Source organism: Semicossyphus pulcher, unplaced genomic scaffold, assembly GCF_022749685.1.
Source record: "Semicossyphus pulcher isolate SPU_LCO1_2020_fin unplaced genomic scaffold, fSemPul1.0.p SCAF_23, whole genome shotgun sequence".
Classification (NCBI taxonomy): domain Eukaryota; kingdom Metazoa; phylum Chordata; class Actinopteri; order Labriformes; family Labridae; genus Semicossyphus; species Semicossyphus pulcher.
In genome coordinates this window covers 7,430,744-7,448,383 of record NW_027211697.1, presented here as the reverse complement: position 1 = coordinate 7,448,383, position 17,640 = coordinate 7,430,744, and the positions used below count along the sequence as shown (strand labels likewise).

The 17,640-nt window shown below is 47.9% G+C and overlaps 1 protein-coding gene across 4 annotated transcripts in view; it reads right to left on the bottom strand.

The window, feature by feature from the left end:
• adgrl1a (adhesion G protein-coupled receptor L1a) overlaps nt 1-17,640 on the bottom strand; it is a 97,932-nt gene that overhangs the window by 36,559 nt on the left and 43,733 nt on the right. For 3 of the 4 annotated variants that reach the window (XM_069674806.1, XM_069674809.1, XM_069674810.1), the window contains exons 2-4: nt 16,434-16,621; nt 4,212-4,425; nt 3,001-3,110 (exon numbers count right to left, since the gene is read on the bottom strand). In XM_069674806.1, coding sequence (XP_069530907.1) covers nt 3,001-3,110; nt 4,212-4,425; nt 16,434-16,503 — 394 coding nt within the window. In that variant the 5' untranslated portion in view covers nt 16,504-16,621. The remainder of the gene's footprint in view (nt 1-3,000; nt 3,111-4,211; nt 4,426-16,433; nt 16,622-17,640) is intronic. The other variant, XM_069674808.1, reaches the window with a different exon arrangement.

Genomic DNA, 17,640 nt, shown 5'->3' with positions numbered 1-17,640 from the left:
CGGAGAGGCCTTGCAGGGCTTTTTGGCTCGATGAGATATGATTTGACTTGTTGGCCGATGTTGTTTTTTGCCAAGGCGATCCCCCCCCGCGCAGCAACACGCACACATGTTCCGGACCCTCGTTTGAGCTGCGCTGACAGAGGCCCGTGTATGTGTGTCAGCTCGGCTCTGGCTGTCACCTCGCCGTTTCAGGTGACTGGTAACGTGGCGCCTGTGCGACACGCACATAGAGGACCCTGTCAGCGGCGAACATCACACACGGGCCGTCAACATGGCTGCGCAACATCTCAGGCAGCTACAACACCAACCTTACATATCATCTCTCTATTGTTCACCTTTTTGTCGAGGCAACCGCTGGAAAACACGCGTCAGCCTGGGATGACGCCGGAGTGCCCGGCGTTCCTAGCCAGACGTGAACGATGGGGCATTACCAGAGCGATTAGCAGGAGCAAATTCAATTAATCTTGACAAATCTCTGCTGAGGCAGAACTGAAGAGAGGGACGCGCCGCCTCTCCAGGTAATTAAAAGTGGCCGAGTTGAGTGGCGTGTGGTGCGACGGTGACTAGGTTTTGGGATGAACAGTTCCAGCTCTGAGTCTCAACGTGTCAGATCGTATTTACTTTGTCAGATGAGCACAAACACGAACAGCAGCCCTCAGTGTGAGACGTATTGTGCTTGGTTGTCTCACTCTGTGTGGGTGTGTGAATAAGTGTAGCACGGTTGTGTTCCTACAGCGCAGGAGAGTGACAGAGGACAGGGGTAATGGGCTCTTCTTTGTCACCTCAGACAGGCGGGACTTTTCATCATAGAGGGATCAGCTTCCAATTTTCTAAGCCCCGCCATACCTCAGACGCAATCAACAAAGTTTTTTTTTTCCAAAGACGGCGAGGAAAAATGCAAGTCAGCAGCTATTTAATCATCCCTTTGATTGCTTTGTGGAGATAGAACAAGCTCCTTTGTGCAGGCGCAGGGTAAAAGACAAGGTGAGAATGCATGGGGCAGAAGACGGCTGGTACAACTTAGTTAGCAACTAGCATGACCTTCTTTGGACAAAACTGTGACACCAGGTTACAGCAGCACAGAACCACCAGAGGACTAACAATCAAAGTCAAATGCCTGGAGAGGGTCAATCTGTCTGCAGCTAAAATCGACTGAAAGACAGGTGAGCAGAGGGCAGAGGAGGCTCGAGAAGCACACTTGTTGCCACTTGGAAGGCTATGAAGAAAAGATTCACAGCAGAGAATAATCCCCAATGGCAAGAAACCCAGCTAACCTCGTCTTATCTGTGACTGTGGCTGCAACCTGACTCAACAAAGTCTATCGCAAGGTAAACTGAGGGCACAACAGCACTGAGCAGAGCGAGAGCAAAGACTGAAAGAGGTGTTTGGAAGTCCCTGAGTTTCTCCAGAGCTGGATGCTCGGATACAATAAAATAAGTCCCACCTGTAAAAGAAAAAAAAGACAGAGACAGCGGAAGAGACAGGATAGAATGATAAGATGCCGTGGCAGATTGATGGACAGAGTAAAAATAGAAGAAGAATGAGAGAAATGGGGCGATGGTTGAAGATTAAAGACCTGAGTGTAGACGGGAGGCGACAGAGAGAAAAAGCAGAATACAGAAAGAGAGAGTTAAGAGATATGAAAAGAGGTGATATCGACTGTGAGAGATAAAAAAGCAAAGGACGGATGTGTGAGAGACCACAGAGAGAGGAGATGAAAAGAAAGACAAGAAGAAAAAGAAAGCAAAGGAGGTTAGCGGCTCGGCGTCGACTCGAACCCATGGCTCGCCACAACATCTGTGCCTGAGGAAAAAGCAGAGAGAATCACCCCACTCTGATCAATAAAACAGCCCCTGCACCCAAAGAAGGCCCATTACTCCCAATTTCCCACCACCCACACACCCTTTAACTGTCCTCCCACCCCAATTCTTCTCCCGCCTGGCAGAGGGGAGCGCCGCTGCCCCTCCCCTCCAGCCAGGTGTTCCTGCACAGTGAGGGGATCAATGCTGTGCTGAGAGTATTAATACATGAGAGGGAGGAGGGGAGACTGAGCGGAGATTTTCACATGAACGAGGATCAACACAACACCATATAATCCTTTCTGTGTCTGCTCCTTTGGCTGTGTGAGTGCGCGCTTGTGTGTTTCAAAAGGAGAGGGAAAGAGAGCAACTGCGTGTCCCTCTTTTGCCGGTTTAAGGTCGGCTTTTTTTGTGTGTGTGCGTGCAGGCATGTTTGTATGTCACACCTGCCACCTAGCTTTGAGCAGTGCCGCGAGGATGTCAACCGTTACCATGGGGACGTAAAAAAAGTGTGGTGCTCCGGGGCATGTGGTCTAAAATAAGCCTTTTGCTGTTTGTGTTGACATTCCTATTGTGAGGTGTGGCGTACATGCGACGGCCCCCTGCCTCCCAATCTCACTGCAGCCAATTTTCATTTTTATTGGAAATCAGAGGGACAGCAAAGGTGTTTGGCACCAGATAAAGGCAGAGGCATGCCCCTGGGTCAATCAGAGTGCAAGTGCGGGGCGGTGTGTGTGTTACACTGCCGTGAGCGCCAATAAGGGCTGACCCCACGCTTGCTGTGGGTGTGCGTGAAGTGCTTATCGGACCCTGTGTTGGTGAAGCACCTTCCCCCATGTGAAAATCCCTCACAGGCTACTGGTGCGTCGCTCTGTTGATGAAGAAAAAAGGTTTAGCGCTCTGTGCTGAGTGTGTGTGTGTGCGTCTGTGTGTGTATGAGAGAGCAAGGAAAGAGAGATAGAGGGAGAGAGAAAGCAGGTGAGGATGACTGTCTGTCCTGTTTTGTTTTGCTTGTGTCAAATATGACAGAGAGAGCAAGTGTGCGTGCGTGAGTGTGACATTGTCATTTGTCGAGGGTATCTGGGGGTTGAAGGGGGGGTAGGGGGTTCAGGTGGGGGGATAAAGGGAGGGATGGGAGGGGTGGTGAATGGGGTGAGGGGAGGAGGGAGGTGGGGTTGGGTGACGGGGTCTGAGTACTCACTGTAGGGGACACACTCGTACTGGATCTCCAGGTACTTGTAGGTCCCTGGGCAGGGGTCTGGAAACACGTCCGACCCTGCTACCACCACACACTGGGTGCGGTTATTACACCTGCGAGGGGGAGACAGACGGGGGGAAGGAAGGAAGAAAAGAGAGTGAAAGGAGGAAGTAAGTGGTAAAAAAAATTGACAAGAGCTGTTGTAAGAAAGACAAAGAGGAGCGGGTACAAAAAAAAAACATCTTCAGGCTCTGAACGAACGGTACGGAAGGGAGTAATTTCACACTAGACTAGATCATGTGACAGCAGCACCCGCAGGGAGGTGGGAAACAGAGTGGGAGTGAGAGAGGTGGAAAAGGAGTGGGAAGGGAAGGTGGTAGGGAAGAGGCAGGGAGAGGGCGAGTGACGTAAGAGGCTCCTCTCCTGGGGGATTGTGAGTGGGAGCAATTAGAGGTGAGAGAACAGGGAAGGACGAGGGGGGCTAAAGCAAATACTCCACACACCACACGCACAGGGAAAACATTTATATGCACATAATACCTCCATCTAAACCGCATCATTACATGCCTTCTCACGTTTACACGACCCCAGAAACACCCATACACACACACACAGAATACACACACATGTACTCACTCATTCTCATCACATAATCCTTCTCTATCCCGCTTTTAGCATTTCCTCCCCTGTGTCGTTTTTTACTCCCTTCATATCTTAAATCATCTACGCTCAACTCACTCGATCATCCCATCATTCCTAGCTGTCTCTCTTCCTTCTTTACTCCCTCAGTACTCTCCTCCATCCCCTGCCACTTCCCCTCCCTCCCTTACCCTCTCCCCAAGCTAGCACCCTGCGCCTCCATTACATGCGTGATGGATAGCTGGGAGAGGGCCTCCATTGATCTGAGCTCAGAGGAAGCAGATGCTGAGCACAAACACAGAGAGCAGCTGTAGGAAGCCCACAAACACTTGCACACGCACACACACACGTGCAGAACTTTTAACACACACACGGACACCAAAATGTCATGCCCGTTCAGCACAAACCAAGGAGGATAACTTCAGTATTTCTCACAATATATCAACACCTCAGGAGGAAAAAGCAGGAAATTGTGGACGAATTTTGTTGTGAAATAATATCTTGTTTTCTCTGCCAATAACAGGCTGTGACTCTGTCCACACACATACACAAGATCCAAACAGATCAATAGTTACCTCTGTGACATTATCTTGAAGGCGTCGGGAAGGTAGCACTGCACATTCTCCATCTGGAAGGGGTCCGCATCGCAGATCTTGTCGTCCGTGCGGCCGTAGTTGGCCGTCTCAATCATGATGACATCACTTCCAGGGCAGCGCAGCTCGATGGGGTAGCCTTCACACGCCAGCTCTCGACGCATCAAGCCGAAGGGCATCATTGACCGGCTCAGAGCTGGAGTGGAAAGAGAGAGGGGGCAAAGTTATTGACAATTCAATGAACCTTAATACTTTTAGGAGGCACTTTATTATTCGACCACATTGTAAAGATGATGTGTAGTGTATGACAAGAGCAAGCGGAATGAAAGTGGGTCCAATTTTCCTCATGTAAAGCACAAATTAGCCGCTATCGACCGGCCTTAACTGAGCAGCAGTAATATTTCAGTCCTGTTGAGCCTCAGCCTGGCAATCCGGTTCTCACATTGGAAAATCACAGATCACATATTGGCATGAGGGATTTGCATCCACACCAGCTTCTCCAATAAAATATTGCACCACTTGTGAAACAAACTGTGAGAGTTTCAAATGTTAACAAACTCCTACACACAGCCAAGCAGCAGCTTATCACACTGATCCCCCACAAGAGCAGAACTGTGTGTCCTTCTCAGACTCTTGTAGTCTGTTCTACCTCAGCAAGGTGTCGGAGCAGCACCTCAGGACTCACTCTGAATAAGAAGTAGTGGTAAGGAAGCAAAAAACAGAATTAGTTTCTGTGTGTACACCTTCACCTCTTTTGTGTACAACATTTGCACACCCACTGCTGTTAATCAGCTGTCTGAGAGGCCTGTCAGTGTAGTGCTGTGGCCAGCAGCGGGGCTCTGTGTGGAGAAGGGTCAGCAGGGACAGCAGGGTACTCAGGGTTAATCGCTGAGCCAGGCTGAGAGGCATGGAAGAGGGCTGCAAAGAGGCGCTGAGAGAGACACTTGCTGTCTCTCCAGCTCTCTCCATAACTGCATACTTTTCAAACTGCCTCCACATTCTAACCTTGCACACAAAAAAATAACAAAATGGCTGCCGGCTCTCTTTGCTGCCCAGGTGGAGGCAGGGGCACAGAAACAGAATAGAAATAGAGGCAGAGTGAATGATCTGGCAGTGAAGTTCTCCTCAGGGGTTGAAGGACAGTTTCTCTGTGCAGACTGAAGCCAGCGGCCGTGAGAGCTGCTGTCCATGGTGCTGAACTGACAAAACTTCCTTTGGGAAAATAACAGCCAAGTCTTGGAGTTGCATCACAGACTGGTCGGTGCTGTCCACTGTCCTGAAGGAGCAGCCGGCTCTGACTGAGCTCTCCTCTGCACGTATTAAGCTAATGGTGGGCATACTGTTGAGTCTAAACAGAGCGATGCTGGCGCCACTTAAGCAGGCAGGAATTTAAATGTTCTTTATAAACTGAGGCTCTCACTGCACAGCCTTTCCTCCTGCCAGACGGGCTCAGCAGCAGACAAGGGCACTGAGTCAGCCCTCTCCCCCACAACAGTTAGTGCTGAAACCCACAAAGCGGGGCTGTTTTCCCTTCCTGACACTGAGCTAGTACTGCTTAGGTTTCAGCCACTGTCCATTCAGGAGGAGTGCCCATCTAGGTCAATGTCAATGTCAGTCATCCCAGACATGCTCTGCAGCGGTGCGCTACATGATTCACTGCCACTGGACTTGCTCATATTTCTAAATGCCACCCATTTATGCAGCGGGGACTTGAGTTCAGTTGTGTAACTAACGCCATTAAGGCTGAATGACTAGCACAGACAGACTTCAAATCTTTTATGCCTCGCCAGCATGCAGTGCCAGTGCCAAATCACAAAGGCCTCGATGCAAAAGCGCATACTAATTAAAGCACACGGAGATGCAAACAGCAGGCGAGGCCAGACAAACAGATCCACACACAAATGCAAAAACCCACACAAGCAAATTAGCACATAAACAGACATACTGGGCGGAAGACACACGCGTGCTTGCACGCGTGCATACACGCGCACTTCCACAGTCCTGGTGTCACAGTGGAATTACAATGCATAGTGTCAGTGTGTGGCCTTGTTCTCTTAACTACCCTGTGGTGTAAGTACACAGCAGCGTACAGCTGGCCGGTCATTAGAATCACACAGAGAGCCGAGAGGAGAGTAAAACTGAAGGAGGCCACCAGGAGTGATCGCACTCAGTCCACTTGCACTGTGGGCCAACGCAACAGGAACTGATCAGAGGGGGCAGAGCAAATGTTAAACATACTTAACATAGCAAACACACAGAACATATTTCTATTCAAGGCGATCTACTGCCGCTTACACAAAGTGGCTTGGCTCAGCTTTGAGACAAAACTGCCCAAGGAGACGATGACTTACTTGGCTGTTACTTGATTTAGTACAAGTCTCTTTCATTACTGAATGAATACAGATCGTATCAGCATCGTTTAGAGTGATTATGAATCATTGCTTATGCTTATCAGTTGTGTTTGTGTATATAATTTGCGCTCTTTACCATCACTGCTACGTTGGGTAATTTATCTGTAGCTCGCAACAGGTGATTTAGTCAATCTGAGTAAACTCTTAGCAAGACAAATGTGTTGCAGAGAAAAGGCTAGAACAAAATAGGAGTCTACTGATAGAACCGGGGGAAGGGGCGAGGGGTCCATGAGTCCAATTTCACCCAGAATGGGATGTACCCATTTTTTTGTGTAATTCTTTTTCTGGCCTGGCTGTTACAGAACATACTTAGCTATAATTGAGCACAACCATCATTGAGCCACTATACTCAACAGTGGCAGCAACCGTGATAACTAGCCTATTTCTGGAAGCACTGCCAATCTCTACTTCCGCCTATTTCACACCTACACATTTCACTCCCGCGCTCCCACTACTTGACAAGTTCCAGGTTTAAGGTGGAACTCACTGAGCGAGCACAGCTGCGTGAACATTACTGGTTTACGCAGAGTATTTAAAATAGCGTATTCATAAGGAAGTTCTGAACTTTACTTCAGGGACCCAGTGTCTCTGCCTGTGTGTGTGTGTGTGAGAGAGAGAAAGAGAGAGAGAGAGAGAGAGTGTGTGTGTGGTTGTGTGTCAGCCAGATGGCCTGAGGCCTAGCTGGAGCTGTGGCTGAATCTGAGCTGAGCTGAGATGAGATGAGCAGAGGATAAGCTTGGACTGGCCATGGGCTACGATTGTCCTTCACTCTGCAGGAATCCATTAAGGTTTCAGGGTCTTTTCAGCCAACACACACAGAGACGCAGACACACACAGACACACGTGGCCATTTAGTCTTGGCTGTCAGACTCATAATAGCAGGATGACAAAGTATCTTTCTCAGCAGCAGCCATATGTATAGGTGGATCTAATCCCTCACAGAGAGACCATGACTCATCTCCCCTGGTATATAAAACTGTGTTAATATCCGTCATCCACAAGAAACTGTTACCAATTGTCACACATACTGATAATGATTTGAGCCAATTTGGTAATTATACAAGCCGATTTGCATGGACGCGATGGTGTGTAAGAGACGGAGATCTCACATACACACACAAACAAAGAGGGGCCTGGTGTCACTCCAGGGCAGCTGGTGTGAGAGGCTGAATCGGTTGGCTTCATAATAGAAGCTCCATACAAATTAAGAGCAAGAGAGAGGACTGATTGGATTTGACTCATTATATCCACACAGTAATTAAAGCCTGAGGGTGGATAGATGCTGGGACCCTCAGACAAGAACATAATTTTGCAGAATCTAAGCTACACTTTGCACACAAGTTATAGTTCACCACCAATGACTGTATATATAGATGGACGACGCGTCTCCATCGGTTCTCATTGAACAGAATTGATGCCAAAATAGCCCCCGTGATAGGCGCTGCCATCTTGCGATGGTGACGTCATAGCCGTAGCCACTTCCGCTAACCAAAACACACACTTAACTTACCGAAAAAAACAGCAAAGTTCCCACACGCCGGTGTGTTTAACAGCAGAGCAGCTTCTTGTGTTGGTCTGAGGTTAACATACACAGGTATGGAAACTTCAATGGCTACGTTTTGTCTCGCCAATCTTCCTCTACTCTGCTAATCTGAAACAGATCGGCTGCAGGAGCGGCATTTGTCAACAGAGCTGTCAATCATCCTTTCACAGCATCAAATAACTAATTAAAAATAAACTTGTCGGAAAAATGGACGTAAATCAGCATGATAAGAACTAACTATAATAACAGAAACCGTGTTTGAGAAAGATTTATTTGGCGTGTATTTTGATTTTATAGTTTGACTCATGTCCCATCTGTTAACATGGAGGAGGCGGGCTTTATGACTTATACTGCAGCCAGTCAGCAGGGGGCGCTCGACATGTTTTGGATTCACTTTTAGGGAGCTGTTATGTCGTCCATCTTTTTATACAGTCTATGTTCACCACACACACACACACACACACACACACACACACACACACACACACATACACTGGAATGTGTCTGAGGACCCAGTGTCAATTGAAGATGAGGAGACTTAATCTGCGGTCAAGAGTTTGGAACAACACTTAAGAAAGTTTAGAAAATCTGGTTTGTTACATCAATGCAGACTCGGAGAGACTCCATTTAGACGCCTAAAAGGTTCACAGTTTGAATAGACAAAGATTTCTCTTCACTGACACATTACCGAAAAAACATTCCATCATCAGCCCCGTGCTTTCAAACAAAAAAGCACTCTCATTTCAATGTCTCCAGCAGTTTGACCTTCGACTGTGTCGGGCGCTGTATGGTGTGTTTTCTCAGCTATAATTGAATGAGGAGGCTTGGCCTTGCAGGTAGCCAGAGACTGAGATAGCGACTTGTGCAATTGAGTCACAATAGGAGATTATACTTGTGGAGCTCAGCGGCCCCTGAGGCTGACTTGTTAGCTGGATGGCTGACTGTCTTCTGGGGGCCAAAATGTGATGAGCCACTCTTCGCCCCTCTGTCTGTTCCAGCAGTCGTCTCCTAATGCTACTCATTAGCATAGCACTGAGGCATACTTCCAGATAAGATTCTCACCCAGCTTTAATGATAGTTAAAAAACGTGCTGGTACGCTGCAGATGAGGGTGGATTCCTGTTATATCACACATCTTTAAAGTGAATTTTAAGTGGCATTAAGGCTAATAGGTGAGTATGCTCCTTTCGCCCAGAGATCGCAGTGGAATATTGAAAGGATAATGCGCACTATCTACATATGCCCTCAAATTCAGCCCTGCCTAAAAGAGCTAACTCCCCCATGATTTTCAGGTTTGTTCCTCAGTAAAGCTGGCGAAGAAGAACAAGTAATTTTACAGTCATTGGACAGAACTAAGAGGTCTCAGTGATGGGAATCCCTCTCTGGCGGAGAATCATCCCCACCAATTTCTCCAGTGCTTTATCAGCTTAGCGCTGTATCTTAGCGACTCACTTAGCACTGCGAGTTAGCGTAATGACTCGCTGGAGCATGGCCTGTCACCACCAGACAAGCTGAGGCGATGCGGCCAAAACTGTCACATCCAGGCAGCCTTCAAGCTGAGGGGTTGTGACAAAGTGACATCCTGAGACAAACCTAAAGGCCTAACATGAGGGGGCAGGGGGTGGGGTCTGCTTGTGGGCCAGTGTGTGTGTGCGTGGATGGAAGGGGGGGAACAAGGCCTCGGAGCTAGGATGCTATCTCATCTCCTCTGACTCCTACGCCTGTCTCCTACAGGCGATGGAGACAGAGGAGATGAGATGAGGAGCGACTGTACGGGGAGTCACCAGCAGTGCTATAAGGTCAGAACACAAAGCAGCGCCAAAATGACACACATCCACTGTGATGGAGGCGAGTCAAGCTCACACACTGGGACGGAGAAAGGGAATGCCAGAGTAAATTAGAGCGGGTAACAATAGAAAAGATAGAAAGCATCAAACTAGATGCTGGCAGAAGATGAACATGATGACCGCTCTTTGTGGAGGCACAAGGTCACCGACATAAAAGGAGCGAGGCTGACAGATTTGTGGGAGAGAGGACCTCCTCAGCAGCCCAGACCTCTAACTGAACTGAATTACAGCACGGCCCAGTACATTACATCATTCACAGCAGAATTAAATGAGGTACACACATACACATGCATTTGCAATGATGCACACACACACACACACACACACACCAGAGCTCTTGCAGGCAGACACACACCAGCCCTAACCCTCATCTATCCTCATCCTCAAGAACTCAGTGCGTGTTGACTAACTCTGCTGTGGGGGGAACTAGCAGGCAGAGCAGGGAGATTAAGATGGGCTGTTAAAAAAAGCAAGTGAGACACAGAACAACACACACACACACACACACACACAAAGTTGAGGAGGGAGGCGAGACGGGACGTGCTCATACTGTCAAACCACTTCATTGCTGGCCCCGGTGCCTAATTATGCAATAAAAGTGCCTCAGCGGGGGGAAACAGCAGAGCCCAAAATAAAATTCAGCCTGCCTAAAAAGTAAGAGATTCACCCGGTGTAAAATATCCTCCATCTCCCAAGGGATGGGAGCTGTGCTACAGGCCCAACTCAACTGTATTCTCTTCTTTGTTTTCGGCACACATCACAAGAGGCAGGCCGGCATCCAGTGAGTCGGACCGAGATTCATATAAAAACTGTGGTGGAGGAAAGATGGTGATGCAGAGGAGAAAAAAAAAACAAGCGCCACAGGGATGAACGAAGAACGGAGCAGAAAACAGAGAGGCACAGAGAGGAAGGTGGCGAGAAACTGGAGAGGAGAAAGTGAAAAGAAAAAGGAGGGAGAGTGGGAGATACAGGAGTGAGTGAGCACCATACGGCCTGCTGTCAGAGAGATGTGTGTGTACGTTTGGAAGAGTTGCAAGTCGCATCCAGAGACTTGTTAGAGAAGATGAGTGCCAAAGCCCACCCTGCCGCTGCATCAGACACCTAATTAACCTCCTGATAAGCTACGCCAAAGACTTGGATGCATGGACAGAGTGTGTGTCTGCGTGTGTTTTAGCATGTTTATGAGATGAATGAACTTGTCAAGTATCATGGGCAGAATTCCGGGTGCTCCTGACCCTTTATGCTTTTATATCTATGCATTTATCATGGACTGAACGGCCCTTATCCTTGTGTGAAATCTTGTACACCTCGATTTGATATAAAAATACTCTATTTTTCCTCCTTTCTTTGTGTGTTTTTTCTTTCCCACGTCAGCACCATCCCTCGATCCCTCATCCAATTTCATCCACCCGGAAACTCTCTCATTTACCCTCCCCGCCGTTCCTCTTCACCCTCCCCTCGTGTTCTCCGTGTTTTGATTCCTCCCTCTCGCCCTGACCCTTCACCTTCAGTTTTCCCCTCTTTCCTTCTCATCCCTTTCTTCTCCTTTACTCCCTCTCACGCTTTTACCAGCCTCTCCACTCATCCATCCCTCTCCCTGTGATTCTCTCCCTCCTCCTCTCTGCTCTCTCTGCCCTTGGCTGCCAGCCGTAAGCTGCTGCTGGTAATTATCAATCTGCAGGGCACAAAACACATGAGAAGCAAATGAACACATGACATGCCTGAAACATACACACAGGGAACTGTGAATACACTCATGAACCAGCACTATTTACACACACACACACACACACACGGTCCTTCACAGCTACGTATCCTCAAAGTTGCACAGTTAGGCCCTGAGAAAAAAGCAGCAGCTATCACACGGCCGCACAAACAGGAACACAGTCCCCGATCCTTCTTGTAGGCGCGTGTTTGCAGTACACAAATCAATGTACACAAACTAACATACCCCGACGCACACAACTACAAGCAAACACAAACACAAAAACAAAATGGGCACACACACGCTCACAAACACTGTGAACGAATGAATAAACAAAAAGGCGCAGCCCCCGTATGCCGGCGTGGACACATGAGAGCGGCGCGCGTCATCTTCAAAGGGAGGTTTGAAAGAACACACCAGCACTCCGCCCCGGCCTCTCCCTCCTTCTCCCGCCTGTCCCCGACTACCAATATATGTTCAAAGGCCATCCATTAACCTTTCACTCACACAGGCCTCTCTGTGATCTACTGCTCTCAGCCAAGGGCTTTGAAGAGCACAGCAACCCCCAGCGCCGGGGAAGGGAGCAACGGAGGTAGCAAAAGAGAGAGGAGAGAAAGACAGAGAGAGGTAACAGAGAGTAAAAGAAGAGGGAAAGGAGGGAACAACAAGAGATGTGTGCTGGTAACTGATAGTAGGCAGAGGGTAAGGGAAAGAAAACAGAGCCGGGGGGGATGCGACTGGAGGGAGGCTGGATGGAAAAAAGGGCTAAGGTGATGGGCAGGAAGCGAAGCAGGTGGAAGAGAGGGTTCAGGGGAGGAGTTGAGGTGGATGGAAGTGATGAAGGGAATTCGAAGATGGTCACGAGAGAGAGAAGGACGGCCATTAAAAAGAGGGGGGACGGACATCACGATGCAGAGAGTAATAGCCGAGAGAGAAAGCAGAGAGATTGGATGAAAATGTGAGGCGGGTGTTAGTGGTAAGGGAAGTGAGAAGCAGCAGCTATTGCTAATAAGATGGAGAGGCAACAAAAGCTTGAAAATGCACACAAGAGGCAAAGAGGGAGAAATGGGAAAATAGGCTTTGCAGCGGCTCTTTATTGCTAAATCCAGATGATGCGCAGCGATATTCACAAGCCGCTAGATTAGCAATTAGTGTCAGTGAAGCCTGTGGATTTCAGCTTTATGGCAGAGAGGAAAAAAACATGCCGAAACATATTCAAAGGTCAATTTAAGACAGAATGAGTGTTTTCTTGTCTCCATGAACACACAGGGACCAGGTCTATAAGCTATTAGAAACTTGAAAGTGCAAGTTGTCTCTTTAGTTCTGCATCCAAAGTTTTGAAATACTGTCCATCATTCTGCTACCTGTTATTTATGTCAAGGCCATCGAAGGCAACACATCGTGCACTGTTTTATTCAGCTCTCCGTATGGATTCAAGAGTATTAACAAAACAAAATAATTCAGCAGCAGGTGCGGTCGGTAGGAGCGATGAACATCGACTTTCTTGGAATAAAACTGGCAGTTTATGGTCTAAGCTGATTCTAAATCAGCTCTGCTCGGCCTGAAGCACGCTCCGTTTTTCAGACCTGTCTGAAAGTGACGAGCTGCGAAGTTTACACAACACACTTTAAAGCAATACAATATGCTGTTCAGACAATTATACAACAAGCAGAAGCCAACTGCACATAGCAAGGTTAGCGGCTCCACAGCTTTATTGCCTCCTCTCGAAATATTATTGCTACAAGACTGTCAGAGGATCAATTCCCATGAATTAGTGAGTAGGTCGCACTTCTGAAATGATCATTCTAATATCAAAGTATTGCGGGACTGAAAGTCCTCTCAGAGATTTAACATTGGATGTGATTTCAGGTCAAGTATTTTTTAACATCTTCACTCGGAATTTTAAAGCGAGGGCTGAGCCACACTTAGACCTGAAATAGCTGTCAGCGCCGTCATAAAAAAACATCTGGTATGCAAAAGCAAAGTGAATTCTTCATGAGGCCCTCCATGAAAAATAACAACCGGCTCCTGCATTATAGAACGCTAAATACTGCATTGATACCAGTCCCCATTCAGACATTCTGTCACCATCCAAGGACAGTCCAGAGACTAAGGCACTTTGCAGAGAAGATGTGTAAAAACAGCTAGTCCGCCAGCCTTAAATAATAACTGGTGTTCAGGGAAAGGGGCACAGAAGAACAAAGCGGGAGAGAGGAGGGGAAGACAGATAAAAATGCCTGCGTGTGCACTAAAGGACCAGGGGCCTTTCCACGCGACTGATCTGAGAGCAAAGGCTTAAATACAGGGGAGATGAGAACAGACTCCACCAGTCAGCTGGCACTGCTGTCCTGATATGAGTGGCACACACACACACACACACACACTCATATAAATGCTCTCACACGCATGCACCCATCTGGATATATCAACACACGAATGAAAGCTCAAAAAACGATGCACGTTCACATCGCCATGCACTCATAGACGCACTGTAAACACATATATACATTATCTAAACACACAGTCTCACACGTCACACACATTACAGACTGAAACGACCTACAAGTAGTCATCTAATGGTCTGGCTGCCACCACTGGTGCGCATAAATACACACACACACACATTCACACTGATGCTTGTGCTGTGCTAAATGAAAGCTCTGTGTCAGGGCTTCATCACGTACGGTGCAGCTGCCTGCAATGCCTGCCACATTAAGCAAGGCTAATGGGCTTCCAGAGCAACAACACTGCGTATGAAGGGCTGTACATTCTGGAGCATTCTGTGGAATCAGCGGGACGTTCTGTTTTGTCAGGGTACGAATGCGCGTCAGTCTGGGAGCCTGCCGGGTCGGGCGGCTGGACAGGTTTTTAATACACCGCGAGGAATATGAATTTATTTGTCTAGGTTTGCGTGAGTTGCATTCATAGACGGAAATATTGTCCATGGTTTGCAAAGATAAATGGAGAGATTTAACAACAAGCAAGATGAGCAGGTGAGTCAAATTGTGGGACAAAGCTGGGAAGAAGTGCAAAGCCCCTGCAGGAGAGGAAAACTTGCACGAGAGACTTGATTCAAGTGGAGAATAAATGTGTGAGTTTTAGGGGTAAATATTAGAAGGATCAGAGTGAGGTTAAAGCTTGGCAGATTAGATGGGACACGACGAGGATCGGGGGTACACATTAGACTGTGAAGCCATGTGTGATGATCCTGCAGGTTTCCAAATGAGCTCTGATTAGCCTGAGAGTGATTTAAGCAGCTCTCATCACACTGAAACCCTGCCCTCTTCCTTTAAATCCCCCCTCCCTTGTTCCCTTTTATTTTTCCCTCCCGCTCCTTTCTTCACACTATAATAGAGAGAACACTTTTTCAGCCAAATCTGGCCTGCCAAAATGATGGGCACCAAATCGGTGTGGGTGTGCATGAGCATGTGTCTACGTCTCAATTCCATTAGAAAAAAGATTTTCTTAATTTCATCAAACCAAATGTTGCGCCTGTGCCAGTGCTTTGAGGCTGCATACAGATAACAGTCAATTGATTATTAATGCATTATTAATACTCCCCAAGTGCCAGGTCACACAGATAGTTGGAGGCGTATTTTCATGCAAACACCCACACACACACAAACACATGGCAACTTAGCGCCAGAGGCCAAACGTGTCCGATGGAACAGAGCGTACGCTGCTCAAATCCAATGTTACAAAAGCAGCCAAATTAAGATGAAAAAATTCAGCAACTTCTCAAATTAGAACCGCACCTGGCCAATCAGAGCGTACACAGAGGGGTTTGCTAAAACCAGGCGTACATCAACACATTTTAATTTTATCCCTTCCTCCCTCCCTGGGCTTCTTGGACTCCTCCTGCTTCATCACTAGCTCCTCCCAGTGGCGGCTGCGTCTCCCCCTGATGCTCCTCCTACTCGTCCTTGCTGTCCATCACCCAGCGGCTCGTTGGCACAGAGCTGACGGAGAGCATACAGCAGATGGTGTGCTGCTGTCGCTGTGTCAGGCCACTAGCAGGACACCCAGCAGCCCCTCCTTTTCCTCGTCGGCCCTCAGCCTCCCCCTGCAATCCCTGCCTGCTCCTTCCCTCGTACACATCTTCCGACACACACACACCCTCCAGCTTCACTTCAGCCCAACCAGGTCACCTGCTGCCAGGCGCACAACAACTGCCACACACACAAACACGCACAAACACAGAATGAAATATCTCATGGTACATGGCACATTGAAGGAGGTCACACATATGGCACCATTACATGCACGGATTCCCCCTTATATTCTTGCTACGCTCCAACTAACATCAAGATGACAAGAAATTTTATTGACATTCACACATACACTCCCCATCTCCCTCTCTCTCTGTAGTAGCAGTTCGGTTAATCAAGTGCAGCGTTTCTAGCATGGTCAGCAAGTCAATACACTTACAACCTTCATCACGTAGCTAACGTATAAATATTACATCCTCATTTGCAATAACCTGGCCAGGCCAGTTACAGGGCATAGTGAAACCAGCAGGCTCTTACGAGCAACATTACAAGCAGGCTCAGTGAAGCAATACAAAATGATACATATTGCCCTGCATATAAAAACGGACACATGCAGTGTAAAACCTGAACGCAGACAGACGTGGTTCAGTAATTTGTGATGTAATGTAAAATATAAAAAACAGCACACAATAATGATATTTATTACGTACCTTGCGAGGACGGGGTAACGCTGCTGAAAGCCACAGCACAGGTGAAGATTATCCACACTGCTAGAGCCATGTTGGAGGCCGACCAGGGGGCGGGGCGAGGGGCGGGGCTAAAGCGTAGAGGCGGTCAGCAGGCACAGGTGAGTGGGGCGGCACTTCCTCAGCTTACACCCTCCCTGAGGGGGATCCTGCTGGCAGAGACGGAGAGAAATAACAGAGAGGTAAGTGCCTCATAACATTTGTATGTAACTGTAGGTCCATAAAGACGTATTATTCCACACTTCTGTTTTTCATTCTCTCCCTGCTCAGTATGGCATTTAAATCAGACAGCGCTGACTAATTTATTCTGCATTTATCACTGAAATATGTGATAATAACTGCACAAAACTGAGTGGCTCACGGCTGGTCTAGCATACTAAATGATATCAGCGCATGCGAGAGGGGAGGAGGGGAGGGGAGGGGACAGGGGACTTGAGGAGAGGAGAGGAAAGGAAAGTAGAAGATAGGAGACTAGAGGAGAGGAGAGGGGAGGAGAGGAAAGGAAAGGAAAGTAGAGGATAGGAGACTAGGGGAGATAAAAGGAAAGTAGAGGAGAGGAGTCTAGAGGAGGGGAGAGGAGAGGAGAGGAAAGGAAAGGAAAGTGGAGGATAAGAGACTAGAGGAGAGGAAAGGAGAGGAAAGTAGAGGATGGGAGACTAGAGGAGGGGAGAGGAAAGGAAAAGAAAGGAAAGTAAAGGATAGTAGACAAGAGGAGAGTAAAGGAAAGTAGAGGATAGGAGACTAGATGAGAGGAAAGGAAAGTAGAGGATAAGAGACTAGAGGAGAGGAAAGGAAAGTAGAGGATAAGAGACTAGAGGAGAGGAAAGGTAAGTAGAGGATAGGAGACTAGAGGAGAGGAAAGGAAAGTAGAGGATAGGAGACTGGAGGAGAGGAAAGGAAAGAAGAGGATAGGAGACTAGAGGAGAGGAAAGGAAAGTTGAGGATAGTAGACTAGAGGAGAGTAAAGGAAAGTAGAGGATAGGAGACTAGATGAGAGGAAAGGAAAGTAGAGGATAAGAGACTAGAGGAGAGGAAAGGAAAGTAGAGGATAGGAGACTAGAGGAGAGGAAAGGAAAGTAGAGGATAGGAGACTAGAGGAGAGGAAAGGAAAGTAGAGGATAAGAGACTAGAGGAGAGGAGAGGAGAGAAGAGGAGAGGACACTAGAAGAGA